A 16,815-nucleotide genomic window follows, 5' to 3' on the forward strand; every position below is an offset into this window, starting at 1 on the left:
ATCTATCTATCTATCTATCTATCTATCTATCTATCTATCTATCTATCTATCTATCTATCTATCTATCTATCTATCTTTCTAGCTATCTGTCCAACTCTCTCTATCAATCTGCCTTTGCAGGCCTCTCTATTTATCTAAATTTTCAACACTCTCTATATGTAATAAATATGTTTAAAAAGCATTAGCAAAGGCAAGAGGATAGCAGCTTTTTTTCAAAACTGAGGTTAGCCAAGATTTTGTGATATTACTAAAATTGTGTGTTTAGCAAAATTACTTATAGGCGTTTTTAGCAGGAATTCATCCGTTAGTCTCTCATATCATTCACATTTTTCATCCACCCACTCCAGCATGCATCATATGTTAGCCACTGACTTCACTGTGAGTTATGGGTAATGTGTACTTTTGAAGACCAAAACAATAGTTTTGCTTCTCCATCAATAAGGTTTTGCCAAAATCATGACAGAACAAAAGAAAAATTGTCAAAACAAAAGACTGACAGCCAACACGAGACCTATTGGCTTTGCTAATGATTAAGTCTGGAACAGGAGCAGAATATGGGAGATCTAAATACTCTTCTGATATTGACTCATTTAAGGATCCCACAAGCAATGTCTGGTCCACTACTGGATTTGGTACTCAAACCAAGCATGTACTGTACTGGAAAGGGCCACACATTTGTGGGGAGGTGGAAGGTTGGACTCCACACTCCAAACTTCCCATAAATGATAGTGTGACCCAATTTGCCAGTAAGACCAAGTGGGAGTTAGTGGTGGGTACGGTGGTACCAGACCTTGACTGGGAATATATCTGTGGCCAGATGAGGTGGGTTTTCCATTGTAACAGCCACACCTATTACTTCACTTTAAATTTCGACACCACATATTCTATTCTCTGAAAAGATGAACACATCTATATAGATCCCAACCGTGAAGTAGTTTGAAACCTCATATTTTACTTGGACGATGGGAGACCTAGATTGTCTGATTTACTTCCCTCCAGATAAGGTGGGAGAGAAATCACTGAGAGACTATTGTGAGTGGACTGATATTGCATGTTTGAATTTGAGGCTGCTCTGTGCAAGAGTCACTTTAAGGTATGGTAGTGAACAGGATTACGTTGAGTATCATCTGTAGGGGTTGGCCAGGGCCGGACTGGCTACCGGGCAGTTTGGAATGCTACTGAGCTGGGGGCTGATTTCATTCATGAAGACCTGCGTGTGCTAATCGAAATTCGTTTTGCTTTAATTTTTTTCGAAGCACACGCAGGTCTCCATGAACGAAATCAGACCCCACCGCAGTGAAAGCAACCCCCAGCTCAGCAGCATTCCAAAGTGCCCGGTAGTCAGTCCGGCCCTGGGGTTGGCCATAACTTCCAGCCAGACTGGTTGATTGTTTTCTTTGGTATGCACATATCCTCCTTTTAGGTCCCAATTTCAATGCGATACAGTGAAGAGGAAACTATTGTGACTAATCTGAGTGAACTGTTCTTGCATTATTGATTTTGAAGCTGACCTGTGAATAAATCTCTTTAAGATGTTGTGAGGAATAGGTTTGTGTAGAGCAGTGCCTGTGGCTGTTGGGTAATACCCCATGGACTGATTGGTTGATAGCTCTGTTTTCACACCCACACCCTCTTTTAAGTGCTGACACTGATGCGGGAAATCAGCGACTCGTCAAAGCAATAAGCACAACCAGCATGTCACTGACATATGGACAAGTGTATAAGCTAAGTGTACAGACCAGGAATACTTGTCTTGTGTTTGTAGGTTTTTACGTTTTATTTTGCTGTCCTATTTTACTGGTGGCGGGGTCTGTTTCAATTTTAGAATGGTGGGTGGTATTGTAATGTATCAAGAGGGCCTGCCATTGAGATCTGGAGGAGGAGGGTTCCCACTTGGCACAAAGGGAATGGTGCCACAATGCGAGCTGACACCTAGAGATCAAACAATGACTTGCAGATGGCAACCTTAGTAAGAAGGTTTGTGGCTAAATATTTTCAAATTGATCTAGCAAGAAACAATCACTATTGGCCAAGGGATCAAGCATAACAGGCCTTTGTAAGATCTAAAGTTTAGCTCAACCAAATCACTCTTTTACTGAACCTTTCCATTAGCTAGAACCATGGGGGTCACTTATTCTCCACTCCTTTTCTTTGCTTTTTTCAGTGATAATGTAGCAGCTAAATTGAGTAGGATTAACACTATTTTAATCAGTTTTCCTGCTGCGACTCTGACACAACTGCATCTGGCATATACAAATCACACTCCAGGGCATTTTACCTGCCAATGGTCAATCTTCATTGATGACTGAAATGGGAGAGGAACTTCAAATGACAAATACGTTTTTAACTACCAATCCCTCTGCTGCTGATCAAACATTAGTAGACTCTAGGAGTAATCAAGGGACTCCACTTGTAAGTTACTCTACCTCAATATACATTTCACAAGCCCCTTCCAGAAAAATGAAGCACTTACTTTAAGTAAAAGACTGGCTCTCATTTTTCTTTCATCAAATCGCGCGGGAATCCTCCCTTAGGCACGTTGGGTAAGGACGGAGCTCGGGGTGGGCCAGGAGTCTTAAGCAACTGTAGTGCGGGAATCCTCCCTTAGGCACTACTCGCTACCGACCGACCGCTGCTCAGGCACGCTCATAGGAAATTGCAAACTGATGTACTTTTAAAATTGTATGTGTGAATTGATGTTAGAATTTACCTTACTTTTAAAATCCAACCTCACGTGGCGCACAGGGCGGCTGCTCCTTCAACCCCAGCTGATCCCCCTCACTCCCCTCCTTGCAGCCAATCACGTTGGGTAAGGGCGGAACTTGGGGCGGGCCAGAAGACTTATGCAGCACATTGCGCGGAAGCGCGCAGCGGGCGTGCCAAAGGCAAGCCCCTACTGTGCCCGTCTGTGCCCCTCCGGGACCAGGGGCCAGCCACTATGTCCGTCCCCTCACCTACTCCTCCGATTCCCTAAAAAAGCTGCAGTCAAATCAACACAGCGTTCCACACGAAATTTGCAGCTGGGCCACTGAGATGGAAATCCACACGGAACGGAGCTCCTTTCTTGAACTACCACGACAACCCAACGCCACTACTCTAAACACGCCCAGGACAGGCCAATCCAACCTTCCACCCCTAGCTATTTCTTACCTCAACACCCGCTCCCTTGTCAAACACCAACTAGACATCTTCCTCCTTCTAGCCACGGATAAGCCTGACATTCTCTTACTGACCGAAACCTGGCTGACACCTGACTCCTCCCCTGACATTCTGGCAGCGCTTCCCCCAGACTACTACATCGTCCATGCCGATCGCCTTCCCGGCAAATCTGGAAGGGGGTTGCAGCTATTATACACTCCAAATTCAAAGTTATTGTCTTGACCTGCCTCAACCTCCCGGAGTCAGAGAACCTAGTAATTAAACTGGAATCCCCCTGCGACACCTTTGTCTGTGTACTTGTATACAGGCCCCCGAACCATATGCCATCGTTCCCCCTTTCCTTAAGTGAACAGATCGCAAATCTGGTCATTGACCACGCCAAAGTACTCCTTATAGGCGACTTGAATAACTGGTTCAATGACTCCCACGAAGGTCCACATTCTTCTGAACTAACCGACCTCCTCACCAACTTGAATTTCACTCAAAAGGTCTCCTCGCCAACCCATCACAAAGGGCACATCCTGGACCAAATCTGGACCAACTCCCTGACTATAACTGCCCCCGTCATGCTCCCTTGCATATGGTCCGACCACTACTTAATTAAATTCAAGTTATTCCCACTCGACCGTTGGGAAAACCCGAAGATCGTAGGTGGCTTGGATAGGAAATAGAACGCCTTAGACAGGAAGGAATTTCTTGATACAATGATCAGTACTGCCCCGTCCCCTCACCCTGACATCAACACATATGAAGCCAACTTCTCTAGCTGGTTGCTAGCTGCAAGTGATACAAATGCCCCCCTGAAGAAGGTCAAACTTTGCGTGCTGTGCAGACGTCCAGAGATGGTTTTCTACTGAACTTAAATCTCAAAAACTGACCCTACGCCAACTCGAGCGACAATGGCGATGCAACTATGCCCCAGAATTGAAGCTCCGGTTTATCACAGCCCGGAAAGAATACATGAAGGCCATTCTTTCTGCTAAAGCCACCCATTTCTCCACACAGATCCTTAATACAAATAACAGGTCCAAAGAAATCTTCACTAGCATGAATAAACTGACCAACCCAGACAGAACGCTTCCTAGGGCCACCCCCGTTCAAACCCTCTGCGACTCACTCAATGACTACTTCATTGATAAAATTTCGTCCATCAAAGCTAGTATCCCCATACACCCCAATACGATCCCCCCTGCCCCTTATAAAAACAAATGCACAATCAACAGTTTTCCCACCATTAGCATGGAGGTCTTGCTAGAGCTCCTCGCTAAGGTCAAGTCTGGTGCCCCCACTGACTGCTGCTCTCCTCACATTTTAAAATACTGCTTCTCCGCTCTCCCAGACTCTGCCCTCACCCTCCTCAACAACTCTCTATTATCTGGTCAAGTACCTACAGCCTTTAAGGAGGCTACGGTATTTCCTCTCATGAAAAAACCTGGAGCCGACTCCACTTGCATGTCTAACTACCGCCCCATCTCTTTGCTCCACTTCTTAGCGAAAGTGTTAGAAGAACAGGTGGCCATATGCCTATCTAACTTCCTGGAAGAGTCCAACTACCTTGAGCCCCATCAGGCAGGGTTCCGGCCTGCACGCTCAACTGAAACCGTTATATTAGCCGTACCGGACACACTCCATGACTGCTCTGACAACAACTCCCCGCAAGCCCTGGTACTCCTGGACCTCTTGGTCGACCGTGTCAGACAAGCTGGCATTCAAGGAACAGCGGCCGGCTGGCTTAGCTCCGTCTTGGAGACCAGGTCTCAGGCCGTTCGCCTTAATAAGATGGTAGCCCCCAAACAGAGAATCACCTGCGGCGTCCCACAGGGCTCCTCCCTGTCCCTCAATCTGTTCAATCTTTATATTCTCCCCCTGAGTCAGTCCCTTAGAGACAGGAAGGTGACGGTATTCAACTACGCAGATGACCTGCAACTGGTCTTCACGATAGACAGCGCGGACATCTCGATTACCAATTTCCAGACCACCATGAGGCACATCCAACTGTGGATGGACCAAAACCACCTTAAACTGAACCCTGGTAAGACTGAGCTGGTACTCACAGGAGACAGTCACAAGTTCTGGGGTCCGCACTACTGGCCTCCCGAGATGGGTACCCCGCCTTCCCCCTCATCTTCGGCAAAAACCCTCGGAGTCACACTTAACAGCGATCTTTCACTTAAAACACAAGTGGGTCTTGTAGTCTCCAAATGTTTCTTCCAACTACGGAAAATCAGGAAGTTCCGCCGTCTTCTCACACTGGAAGCCCTTACCCAAGTTGTGATAGCCACCGTTCTGTCACACCTGGACTACGCCAACTCTTTATATCTGGGCATGCTTCACTATCTGCTAAAACGGCTGCAGATGGCCCAGAACCATGCAGCCAGACTGATCTTAAATCAACCCAGATGGCATCCAGCTACTCCGCTGCTAAGGAAACTACATTGGCTCCCCATGTCTCAACGCTGCACCTTCAAAACGGGATGCCTGATCTTTAAATCCCTGCACGGCAAAAGTCCAAAATTCATTAATAACTTGATACTCAGGCATACCCCTGCCCGCAACCTCCGCTCAGCCCACCTCTCACTTCTTCACAGACCTTCATTTAGGCGGAAACGCACAGGCGGTTACAGATTCGCCACTCTCGCCCCCAGACTTAGGAACTCCCTCCCCTTGAAGATACGTGCCTGCTCTGATCTCATGAAATTCAGAAGAGCCGTCAAAACCTGGCTCTATGAGCAAGCCTACAACTGACGTTTTTCTCGGGAAAGAAACTCTGCTTTCTCTCCTACAGTGCCATGAAACCAACCGGTGTACGTGCACTTTATAAATCATTCTTAACATTAACATTAACATGAAAAGAAAGAGTTTCTTGAAATAAAATGTTTAAGGTAAACAACATATTTTACTTTTAGCTTTCCCTCCTATAAGACATGTATTAAATTATGGGGCTAGCCAGCACATCACCTGATAAGCACTGCTATAGTTCATAATCTCAGGGAGTTTCTAGGCCTCTGACGTTTAAAGGGGTGGCCCATGTTGTAAGCAAGCTCTCAGGATGCCTATGTAAAATCGAGTGGTGGGTAGCCACTTAAATTTGTGGCTCTAATTTCAAAGTCAAGGGAGAGTTTGGAACCTGTTATAGAAAAAGAGTTGTTAACAGGCATAAAAGCAAAACTACGAGAGCTTACCAATGAGAGAAGGGTCTACACATGTTACTAATTATTTATTAAGGACTCTTTTCTTAATTAATAAGCAACATGTTCTTTTCCAGCTTGCTTGCTTTCAGTATTGAACGAAATGTTCACACAAGACATGAAACCACAGGGATTCACAGAGCTTATTAACATGAGAGGTTATAAAAATTATATTTTTCTTTTATTTAATTACCAGACTGGTGTAAGAGTGTCAAGTGAAAGCTTGTGGGAGGTGGGCTTGTGACTTGTTGGTTTGCAGGAGGTAGACCTATTAAAGTATAATGATCTTTAAAATGTTGCTAATGTTCTGGGCCTATTGTTAGGTCAGATGACTAGTTTTTTTAGGAGAGTTCTGTTTTATACAGAGTGCAAAGGATGAAGGTGTTATCAAATCTCATAGTGATAGTTATTTGTGTTAGTAGCTAATGCTTCTGTTTGTGATTGTTCTATTTCGACAGCTATTGGCCCTCTAAGGACCAGGAATTAAAAAAAACTAAATCTAACAGAGCCACCGCTCAACAATCCTAGCAGTTTGACTGTATCATTTGATGGGAAGATCACTGCTGTAGCCAACTTTTACATGAGACCTATTTTTTTTAATTTGTAAGAGAGAATAGTCTCATAATGATGATAGAAATGTGGTTCCTAGCTGATTGGGATTTGAACAATTGTATACAACCTTTAACAGACACACAAGAGGCCATAATTACTCATATCCTTCTAGCTGATTAGTTACGCTAATCTCTTCTGAGTGTAATATTATTTCAACCAAGTTTAAAATTTCATGAGAATGAGCTTTACTTATTATAGAATGGTGTGATATGTTTGATATTGCCCTTGAAATTACTATGATTAATTTTTGTATAAAATCTATTTTGTGTATAGCTAAATAGACTGAGCTTAAAGCATTGTAATCAGACATTGAAGCTATGGATAAAAACTGCCTTGATGTAAATTAGATTGTGGGATAGACTTTAAAATATCATCTCCTAGAGACTGATGACCCGTAGATCAGCTTGCTGGAAGTTCATGAAATACAATCATCCTTGTAGGACAAATAATGCATGCAATTGTGGTTAAACTGAATCTAGTTAATTATAAAAAAGTTTTTCCTGGTGAAAGCCCAGCTTCTAAGAGTTTTAACCATGGAAGTGGACTTAACTCCACTAATTATGTATTTGTTTCTCCTTAACTATTTGGCAAGTGGCACAATATTTCTGCATTTTCTACTTGATCATAGTGACCACTCCCTTCTTTAATTGAATTTTGGTCTATGGATGGTAGCCAACACCAAACACCTATTCTAAAGAATATTCAGAACAACTTCATATATGCTATTCCTCAATGGAGATTAAAAGAACAAAGGATTTGCAAGATAATCCCGAGCCTTTTCTTCCATTTGATAAAAGGGATTCCTTGGTTTCATATCATGGAATATATTTACAATGAAGTGCATGAAAAGCTAGGCTAGTTTTTGTGCGAACATTGTAAGCCTAAAATCTGCATTATGGTTTGATGTAGAATATCTGAGACAAAAAATAATATTCTGATGTTATTTCAACAAATATCATGGCTATACAACCCTAGAAATGTTGGGTAGCCTTAATGGGGAGTGTACTGAACAGAAATCTTGTTAGGGAAAAGATAAATTATATTACAAGAAAAAGTAGGAAATGATTATTAAAAAAATGATTCCAGTGATCCTTGGGGGTTTCTGTCAATGAGGGGAAAGGGACAGTGTGGATTGCCCTTAGAGCCTGATTGCTTATACAGATTGGTTTGCCTGGTGTTTTAGAACCTATGAGTGTACTCGTGTTAATGATTTTGCCTTGTCTTATTATTTGGGGAAAAAAAGCTGCCATCAATCACTGTGGAAAATACTGAACTCAAATCACTGCATGACTTTCTCTTGCACTGCAAGACAAACTGATTTACCAGGTTGTATTTAGGGATTTCATGCAACACCTTTGTCCCTATTTTAAGTGGGTTATTGATATTGCATGTATACCTGGACTTTGAAAATGGGCAGCTGTCTCTAACGATTTTTCAGAAAGAGTCTTTTCAGTAAGGGCTCAAGATGTAATTTTTCATGTTATCGTTTGATATAGTTTATTAATATGCTCGAAAATATCTTTACAAAAGTAGTACTAATTAAACTTAATAATTGCAGTTTTGCATCAATAACTGGACCAAGTTTGAGTTATCCCTTAATCAAAAACTATCTTCTCAGATTCCAAATTATAATGGCCTGAAGCAAGAATACATAATGGCCCCTGTTTTGTTTTATTCTTATATTGTTCATTTGCACTCTTAAATAGCTAGGACTAATTATTTTTCTCCTGAAACTGAACCACCACATACGGGCCATATGCTGTCTGCAGGTGATTTAGGTATTGTGGACCAGTCTACTAATGACCTCCAAAGATTCATGTTTTAACCTGTTATTGTGTGACTAACGATATGTTAACACAAATAAAGAATTGGGTTGTGTTCAGAAGAAACTTAGATCTAGTTGGTAGATAACAAGATTAAATTGGACTCGTGGATATGGGTAACTCCTATGCATATTTGTCTATGGTGTTCTCAAGCTCCTTATCTAGGTCTGACCACTGGCGCAGACTGAAATGTAAAGCAATTCGAACTTTGGAGGGCCTACTGTGCTCTGTGGTATGTCTCACATGAAGGTGAATGATTGCAACAGTATGTGTCTGTGTAAAAGCACATTTACCCAAAACATTTTCTATTATAACACATTCAGGTCCTACTCATATGTCTTAAATTCTGTTTCTTGTTTTTATTGTTTTATATGGGAAAACTGAGCAGCTAACTCAGATTTCAAATTTAGAAACTGCCAGTGCCCTTGGATTTTTTTTTCACTGTAATTAGATACCGATCCATATTTTCGAAACGGTATGTTCTTTAATATTGTTTTTGTTGTGATGTTTAAATATACCAGGTAGGTCTTATGTTCTTACTGCAGACAACCCAACAGTTTACAGAAAATGTGTATTTTTCATAAAAGACACATAAAAATACACATGTAATGCAAAATATGAAAGTACAGCCTTGTACCACATGGTTTATTTTGTCTTCAAAACCCCTCATTGACATTATTGGATTATAATAGAAAGTCATGCTTTAAGTGTGTGTGTGTGCGCCCATGTTTGTGTGTGTGTATATATATAGATCTTTTCTGGGTACTTGCACAATAGTGTTTAATTCCTTTGTTACCCAATTGTAAAACCTGCCGCTTTACGGGAGACTTCTATTTCTGTAGTATTAATATGCAATGTAATTCTTTTAAGCACTTCAATCAAAATATGATTCGTTATTTCTAGACAAGGTCAACTTCTTGTTAGACATTCTCTCTGCAGACTTAAATTGGTAAAGTTAGACTAAATATACTAAAAATTAAGACAGCAGATTGCATTTCTGAAGAGCACCAACTGGTGATTGTGGGAAGTTGGCTCTGTATATACTATACCAAAGTCAGGTATAGTGTGCACAGAGCCCAGTGGAACCCCAAAGATAGGCAGAGGTAAAAGTAGATAATATCTTACTCTCTCTTTGTGGTAGTGTGTGCTTTTATTGTACACACCCAGGCAAGAAATGATGTCACACACTTGAAGACTGAACTCAGACCAATTTGTTTGCATAAACATATTAATTAACTGTTTTTTATTTCTAGAACCAAGCCAGGCCTGGTGCAGGTGAGTGAAATAATACTTTGCAAAAACAATAGAGTTGAATGCAATTGTGTGTAATTATTTTGTATACAGGTAGGTAAATTATTTTGAAACAGTTGAGATTTTTTTTCAGTTACTTTGCAGGTACAGTATGATTAGTTCTTTGATTACTTTTCTTACTCAGTGTGATATGTTTAGATATCACACTGGGACATTTCCTAGATAAAAGGTAAGTGAAACAGTTTTTCGGAAAACACAGTTTGTTAGGTTCACATACAAAACGCCCTCATACTTAGATGTTTTTCAGAAGGAAAACAGTCAATGCAATCCTATGGAGGAAAATAGGGTTATCGTTTTGCAGGTAAGTAAAAGGTCTTGAGAGGTGAATTTCTTGGGTTAGAACAAGGTTCCCCCAAGGGTCAAGGATGCTGTCTCAAAGCACCCTAAGCGGTTCTAGGGCGACTGGGTGCAGAGTGCTGAGGCCTAATATTATCCACTGGAGGATGGGAACATCCTATTGGTGGCTGCTCACAAGTAGGCCACAAGGTTGAGGGAGCAAAGCTCCTGGACTTAAGTTCAAGGCAAAGGGGCGGTTCAAGTCACCACCCAAGGTACACCCACAGAGGCACTAGGTACGCCAGTTGCAGGGTGCTGTTTTGGGGTCAGGTGCCTGTCACTTTCAATGGGGATTCTCCGGTTTGAACAAACACTGCAGGCTCGGGCATGCAGATCTTCTGGAGGCAACCAATGGTTGGAGAGGTAAGTTGGGATGTCATGGGATGGCGGCACACCATAGGTTGGGTTATCCAAGGATGTGGAGTGTCAGGTGCAGGTGTGTCTTTTGGAGTCAGATTCTCCTTACTCGCTCTGATCGTGGTCGGGAGGATCCTCCCTAAAGGGGCTGCTGGCATCGTTGGGAGAATTGAGGCAGGTCAGGATCGCTGGGGAGACCTCCTTGTGGTGTTGGGCCACTAGAACTCAGGCAGTGGGAGTGGGTGCAGAGTTGTGCAGACTTGCAGATTTGGCCGCAGCCAGAGTCTGTTGGTAAGCGAAATCCGTGCTCATGGGATACAAAGTCTGGTCGGGGAAGGTTGGGCAAGTCCATCAGGTTCTGCGGGGCTGCTGGCTAAAACTCGCCGAGATTCTGCTGGAGAAGGTTGAGATCAGGACAGGCCGGTAGGGCTGGGGCCAAGTCAGTTGGTGTCCTCCTCTTCTTCCTTCAGCGTGGCTCTTCGGTCATTCTTCTTGTCTGAAGAGGCAAGATTCAGGGTTGCCCCATAATACTAAATTTAGGGGCGCTTCAGGTAGGTAAAGGTTGGGACCAATGGACCCCTTCCTTGGGGTGGGCACACCCCCTATTAACCTACCCTCCAGTGGGAGGGGGACATAAGCCTCACTCTGGTTGGCTAGGTCTGGTTGGCATCTTCAAGATGGCGGGGTCTGAGAGTTCTTCTGTGCCTCGCCTCACCCACCTGTGGGGATGGGTTGGCAAAGGTGGGCACACCTCTCCGCCTATGTTGGTGTGCCCACTGAATCTCCAGCCCAAAGTGGGGGTCAGAACTAGTGGGGGCCAGTTGCTGGGAACAGCAAGGGCTGGGTCAGCTTACAAAGGCGGCAAGCCTTTGAGGCTTCCCCTTCATGGACCCTGCCCATCATGGGAGAGGAGGCTTGGCACCCCGACCCAGGATGTGCTTTGTTTCAGGACCCCAGGAGCCGCAAGCTCTCAACCAGGGGTTCAGAAACATGTCTCGTGGTGGCAGCTAGCGAGCTGCCACTCAGCAAGGACACTAGAGTTAGGTTGTTTGCTGGGGCATCTCTAAGATGCCCTCTGATTGCATTTTTCATTAAATCCCACACTTACATCGGAGAGGGTTTAATGGGCTGAGAAGTTTGATATCAAACTTCCTAGTTTTCAGTAAAGCCATTATGGAGCTGTGGAGTTCGTAATGACAAACTCCCAGGCCATATACTCTTTATGGCATTACTGCACTTATAATGTCAAAGAATGGACTAAGACACTGTAGGTGTACAGAGTTCATGCACCTGTACCCTCACCAGAGGCATAGTCCACCCAGCTAGAGGGGTGGCTGACCTATACCTTAGGCAGTGGGTTGTAGGCACAGCACACGGGGATGTGTGCCGTGTCGACTCTTCACTTTATTCCGCATCAAAATACTCAGCATGCAATGGCAGTGTGTATGAAAAGTTACAGGGCCACTAAGGTTGGCACAATAAGTACTTCAGGCCTTAGAGGCCTTCCCTGGTCACAGTGCCCTTGGTACCCAGGGTACCTTTTATAAGGTACTTACATGTGGCCAGAGAGTTGTCAATTTGGGTGCGCAACAGTACAGATTTAGGGAAAAAATGTAGGCCCTGGGTACCTGGTTGGCAGGAATCCTGGGCACACAAAGTCAAAGAGCATCAAAATCAGGCAAAAAGTGTGGGGGGGGGGCAACAATACAAAAAGGGGCACTTTCCTACAGTGGACAAATATTGTTATGAAAATGTGCAACCTAATCTACTGGGGCACTGAAACAGGAGTGGAAAGTATAAAATTGCTATTCTTAGATGGAAACAAATTATCAAAAACGATATTTCGGTCATATGACCATAAAAGTACAATGTACAATACAGCTCATACATAAAAGATTAAACATTAGGATAAGATATGAAATACATAGCGAGGCCCTAAAAGTGCAATGCGCAATTCAGCTCATACATAAGAGATTAAGAATGAGTTAACATACATTTTATAAGGAGGGCATTGAGCCAGGTAGGACTATAGCCAGGTTTGTAGTTTGCCTTCTAAATAACCCTCTATCTAGTACAAACGAGACAGTAGCAACAAAAACCTCAAAGAACCCATAATCTTCAAACAGGTCCACTATTTTGCTGTTGTTCGTCTGGCCTGGTACCAATACAGGCCTTAGAGTCGTCCACAGTGAAATACTATATTGCTGATGCTTTAGACAGGTTAAAAACAAGTAAAATCCAAAATTATTTTCAACCATAATATCGTTAACACGTCAAATTAACTACAGACGCACTTCAACACACCCTGTATCAAGGACCATGTACAACTGCCAATTCACCTATAGGGTCTGGACCCATGACCATGCTGAACAGGCACTCAGACATGCCTTGGCTTTCAAGCTTGTGTCCATAACCCCAGTTAATAATATTTGATGGGCACAGCCTGCAACTGTACCTAGCACATCAAACCAGAGTACTTGATGGACATGGTTGTGCCAGTAGGCCCAGGACATTACTCAGAGTTCTAGCATAAGCCCCCAGATCTATGACACAATGACAGAAGTTCAGAGGCACATGCATGGCTGTGGGGCTGACTGAAAGATAAGCGATCTGTCAAGAAAAAACAGTGGTGATCCGAACTAACCTTACTAAAATATACAAAACTTTATTTTCTTAGATATGCTCAAACATTTTCCAGCTTCCTCGGTCTAAACAGTAGGTATCCGATTCACGGTGATTTAGATGCATTTTCTTTGAATTTGGAGTAAGTCAGGAGTATTACAAGAGTAAATGGTATCTACTCACAGAAAAATCTTTTTGATTTGGGCCCCGGCTCTCTCGAAACTCGATGTTGGTTAGTAAACTCACTAGCATATTTAAGACTTTAGCTCTATGCTTCTCTACAGCCGCCTAGATACTGAATTCTGGATTCAGGATTGACTGGGGAAATTACAATACTGCTACATAATAGTCTGTGTTTTGTGACATAGCTCATTCGTTATACAAATAAAAATACTCATTCATTATGTTGCCACTCGTGAGTTACTGTTACACACTTATGTGTAAAGAGGCGAAGGGCACATAAATTGTGCCCCCTGACAGCAGGTAGCTTTCGCACAGAACCCAGGCTCAATTTAGTCTTTGGGTTCTACTAATACGAAAACGAGCAAACTTAGAGGTCGAGGTGGGGAACTAAATGTATAATATATCAAAAATGTTCGTATCAGGCTAAGTACACGAAGAGGGGTTGAAAGATACCAACACTGCAACCAGACAGTAGTGATATAGCTGTAAATAGTGCAGCAGGTGTAGTGGCACCAGGCCAACTGGATTCCAGGTATAGAAGGTTTTCATTACCAAATCATGGGCAGGTGGATTGCATTTTCCTTACATGGATTAGTGCCCATTATACCTTTGAAATGCAAGTGTCAGGCAAAATGAAACAATGCTGCAACCCTTGAAGTTCAGCTGAGGGCAGAGGTCGCACCGAATGGTAGTTTAGTGGGAACCATGTTACCATGCTTTTTGTAACTTTAGTAAAACAGTCCCCATATTTTTTGCTAAAAAATGACCGTTCCTGAACAGTCAATACCGATCTCGGGTTGGCTTGGGCTGAAGGGAGGAGCTAATCGCCTGTACTTTGAAGTGAAAGGAGAGACAGACAGGTAAAGAAGAAACAAGCCTTCTCACCAGGGTGCACTGCTACCTGAAAACAATGAAATATGAGCAGTTGGTTAAGTAGCAAATCCAAAGGTTTATTGGGGGACAGAATAGGCTTTAATTGATAGAATTCTTTGAAGCTGTATTGTGACAAAGAGTTATTGTTTTTTAGAGGTTCTGTAAAGACATTACCAGTTGTGGAATAACGTCTTGAAAAGGAAACCTATAAAAAAAATGCACTCGGTACGGTTTGATTGTGTGTTACAAAAATTATAACTTTCGAAAGCACTATAAGCACTAAAACCTTTGCACTTTTTGCAGCAGTTTAGCTTATAATTTATTACAGTTCTTAAACTGTGGCAGTCTATTAACATTTTTAAACTAATGACTAACATAGTTACAGATTACAGGCTGAGATCTCGTAGCACTATAAATACACATGACAGAGTTCCAAAGTGCACCGACCAGGAATCAAATCTGTCCCAGTTCGTTTGCATATTCAGACACCTGCATTAACCACATCGCTGCATTGTACACACATTAGTTTAACTTGCATGTATTTTTAATTTATGGTGTATATATTGAATATAATCAGTTACCTGTAAATGTAACACAACAAAATAGTTAGAGATAGAGTCAGACCGGCCTACAGGGCAACCAGGTAGTGTCCAATGGACTGGTCTGAAAGATCGGTATCTTGGCTGTTTTTTTAGCAGTTTGTGGGTCTTTTTTATGGTCTGGTGGTCCAGATTTTTACTGTGGATTATCCTGATATTACTACAAACGTTGACTGCAGCAAACATAAATGAATCCAGTCTCTCATATCTTGCATAATATCCCTGCATTGTGTTTTTAAAAGTTTAAAACTGGCCTGATTTGCAAACGAGGGGCCCTTTTTAGCTATCTAGTTCGCTAGTGGGGGCAACTATTACTTTGGTTCCAATACCTATTTTTTACCAGTCCGACCCTGGTTATGGAATATATTTTTTTGTATCTGCTAATCTACGACCAGCTTCCACACTTACTAACCCCGCCACCAGTGTGCTCAGGATGACACCACTGTCCCTACTTTTGAGGTACTTGGACCTCTGACTATGGTTCTAATTACCTTGCCTGTGACTGTTACCTGATTCCGCCTGCAGGGGGAGCAGTAGCAGAGCCGCCAGGATCCACGGCGCCCAGGCGGTGCCCGTCGCCCGCCTCCAGTGGGCTGGCTGCATCACTGAACGTGGAATTTGGACCTCGTGTTGATGTCTGTCTGGAAGCGCCCAGGCCTCCCGGGCGGCATGGCGGGGATCCGTCAGGCCAGGCCGGAGCTCTCCTCTAGGTATCCTCCCGCTGCTCCGGGAGCGACACCTGCGCTCTGGACATGGCGGGGGCGAGGCGCTCACGGTCCCTCCCTTCATACACCTGCTTCACTCTCGGACGTGCTGTGTGGGCAGTGCAGGAATGCCGGTGCTGGCGGCAGCAGGGCTGGTCCGCCCACAACCGGCTCACCTCACACCTTTCGCACACTGCAGCCTCGCCTACGCTGCGGTGTGCGGGATCTGTCAATTGAAACGGAATGACAGCAAGTGCGTAGTTAAAAAACACGGCGACTGTGAGAATGAAAACACTCTCACGCCTATAGTTCCTGAAATGCGCCGTGAGAGCCTAATTGTAGGCACAGGAGCCGAGCTGTCGAATCTCACATTACGTAATGCAATTTGGAAACCAAAAAGGCATCAAAATGACAATACTCTTTGAAATTTGAAATTCGTTTTTTATGCATCGTTAAATTAAAAACATTAGATTACATGGCTGTGGCTGCATGGTTGACATTTATGAATAAAAGTAATTTCTAAACGGAGCCTTCAAAAATACTTAAAAGATAGCCCTAACGATGTTGCCCTATGTGAGCCAAGAGACAAGTTTCAGTTTCGTTTCAGATTAAGTGATCGCTGAGGGTATTGTTTTTGTAGCAACTTTATAGTGAAAAAAGCAATATGTGTGTTGAGTACACTGAATCACTTTTCTGTGCTTCCAAATCTTGCAATAACTAAAAATTAGGTAGTGTTCATTAAGTTGCAAACAGATGTTCAGTAAAAAGAAAATGTAGCAATTTCCCAAGTAATGTAATGTAATGGTGTCTTGTAAAGCGCATGTATCACCCCGCCATGGGGTATCTCAGCGCTGTAGGCCGCTGGGGAACCCGTCCTGGCTTTCCCTGTGAAATGGTCCCTGCTGGGTATATCTAAGGTGAAACCAGGCCTCCCCGGCGTATGTAGGGGGCCGTTGTGGAGATAAGGCAAGCTAATGCCCAGAGTTGCCAAGTGTGATACCTGGTTAGAGTAGGCACCGAGGCGAGAATGATCAAGTCCGCTGACCCT

The 16,815-nt window shown here is 43.3% G+C and overlaps 1 protein-coding gene across 3 annotated transcripts in view; it reads right to left on the reverse strand.

The window, feature by feature from the left end:
* LOC147708574 (interleukin-20 receptor subunit alpha-like) overlaps positions 1 to 15,964 on the reverse strand; it is a 176,895-nt gene extending 160,931 nt beyond the window's left edge. The window contains exon 1 of one of the 3 annotated variants that reach the window (XR_015296647.1): positions 15,573 to 15,907. Coding sequence is in view for 2 of the 3 variants with exons in the window: in XM_086927248.1 (XP_086783374.1) it covers positions 15,555 to 15,852 (298 nt within the window). In the remaining variant the exon portion in view is untranslated. Of the gene's footprint in view, positions 1 to 15,554 lie in introns of all 3 variants that reach the window. The other 2 variants (XM_086927249.1, XM_086927248.1) reach the window with 2 other exon arrangements.
* Positions 15,965 to 16,815: the final 851 nt, after the last annotated feature.

Source organism: Lissotriton vulgaris, chromosome 6 (genome assembly GCF_964263255.1).
Source record: "Lissotriton vulgaris chromosome 6, aLisVul1.2, whole genome shotgun sequence".
NCBI classification, from domain to species: domain Eukaryota; kingdom Metazoa; phylum Chordata; class Amphibia; order Caudata; family Salamandridae; genus Lissotriton; species Lissotriton vulgaris.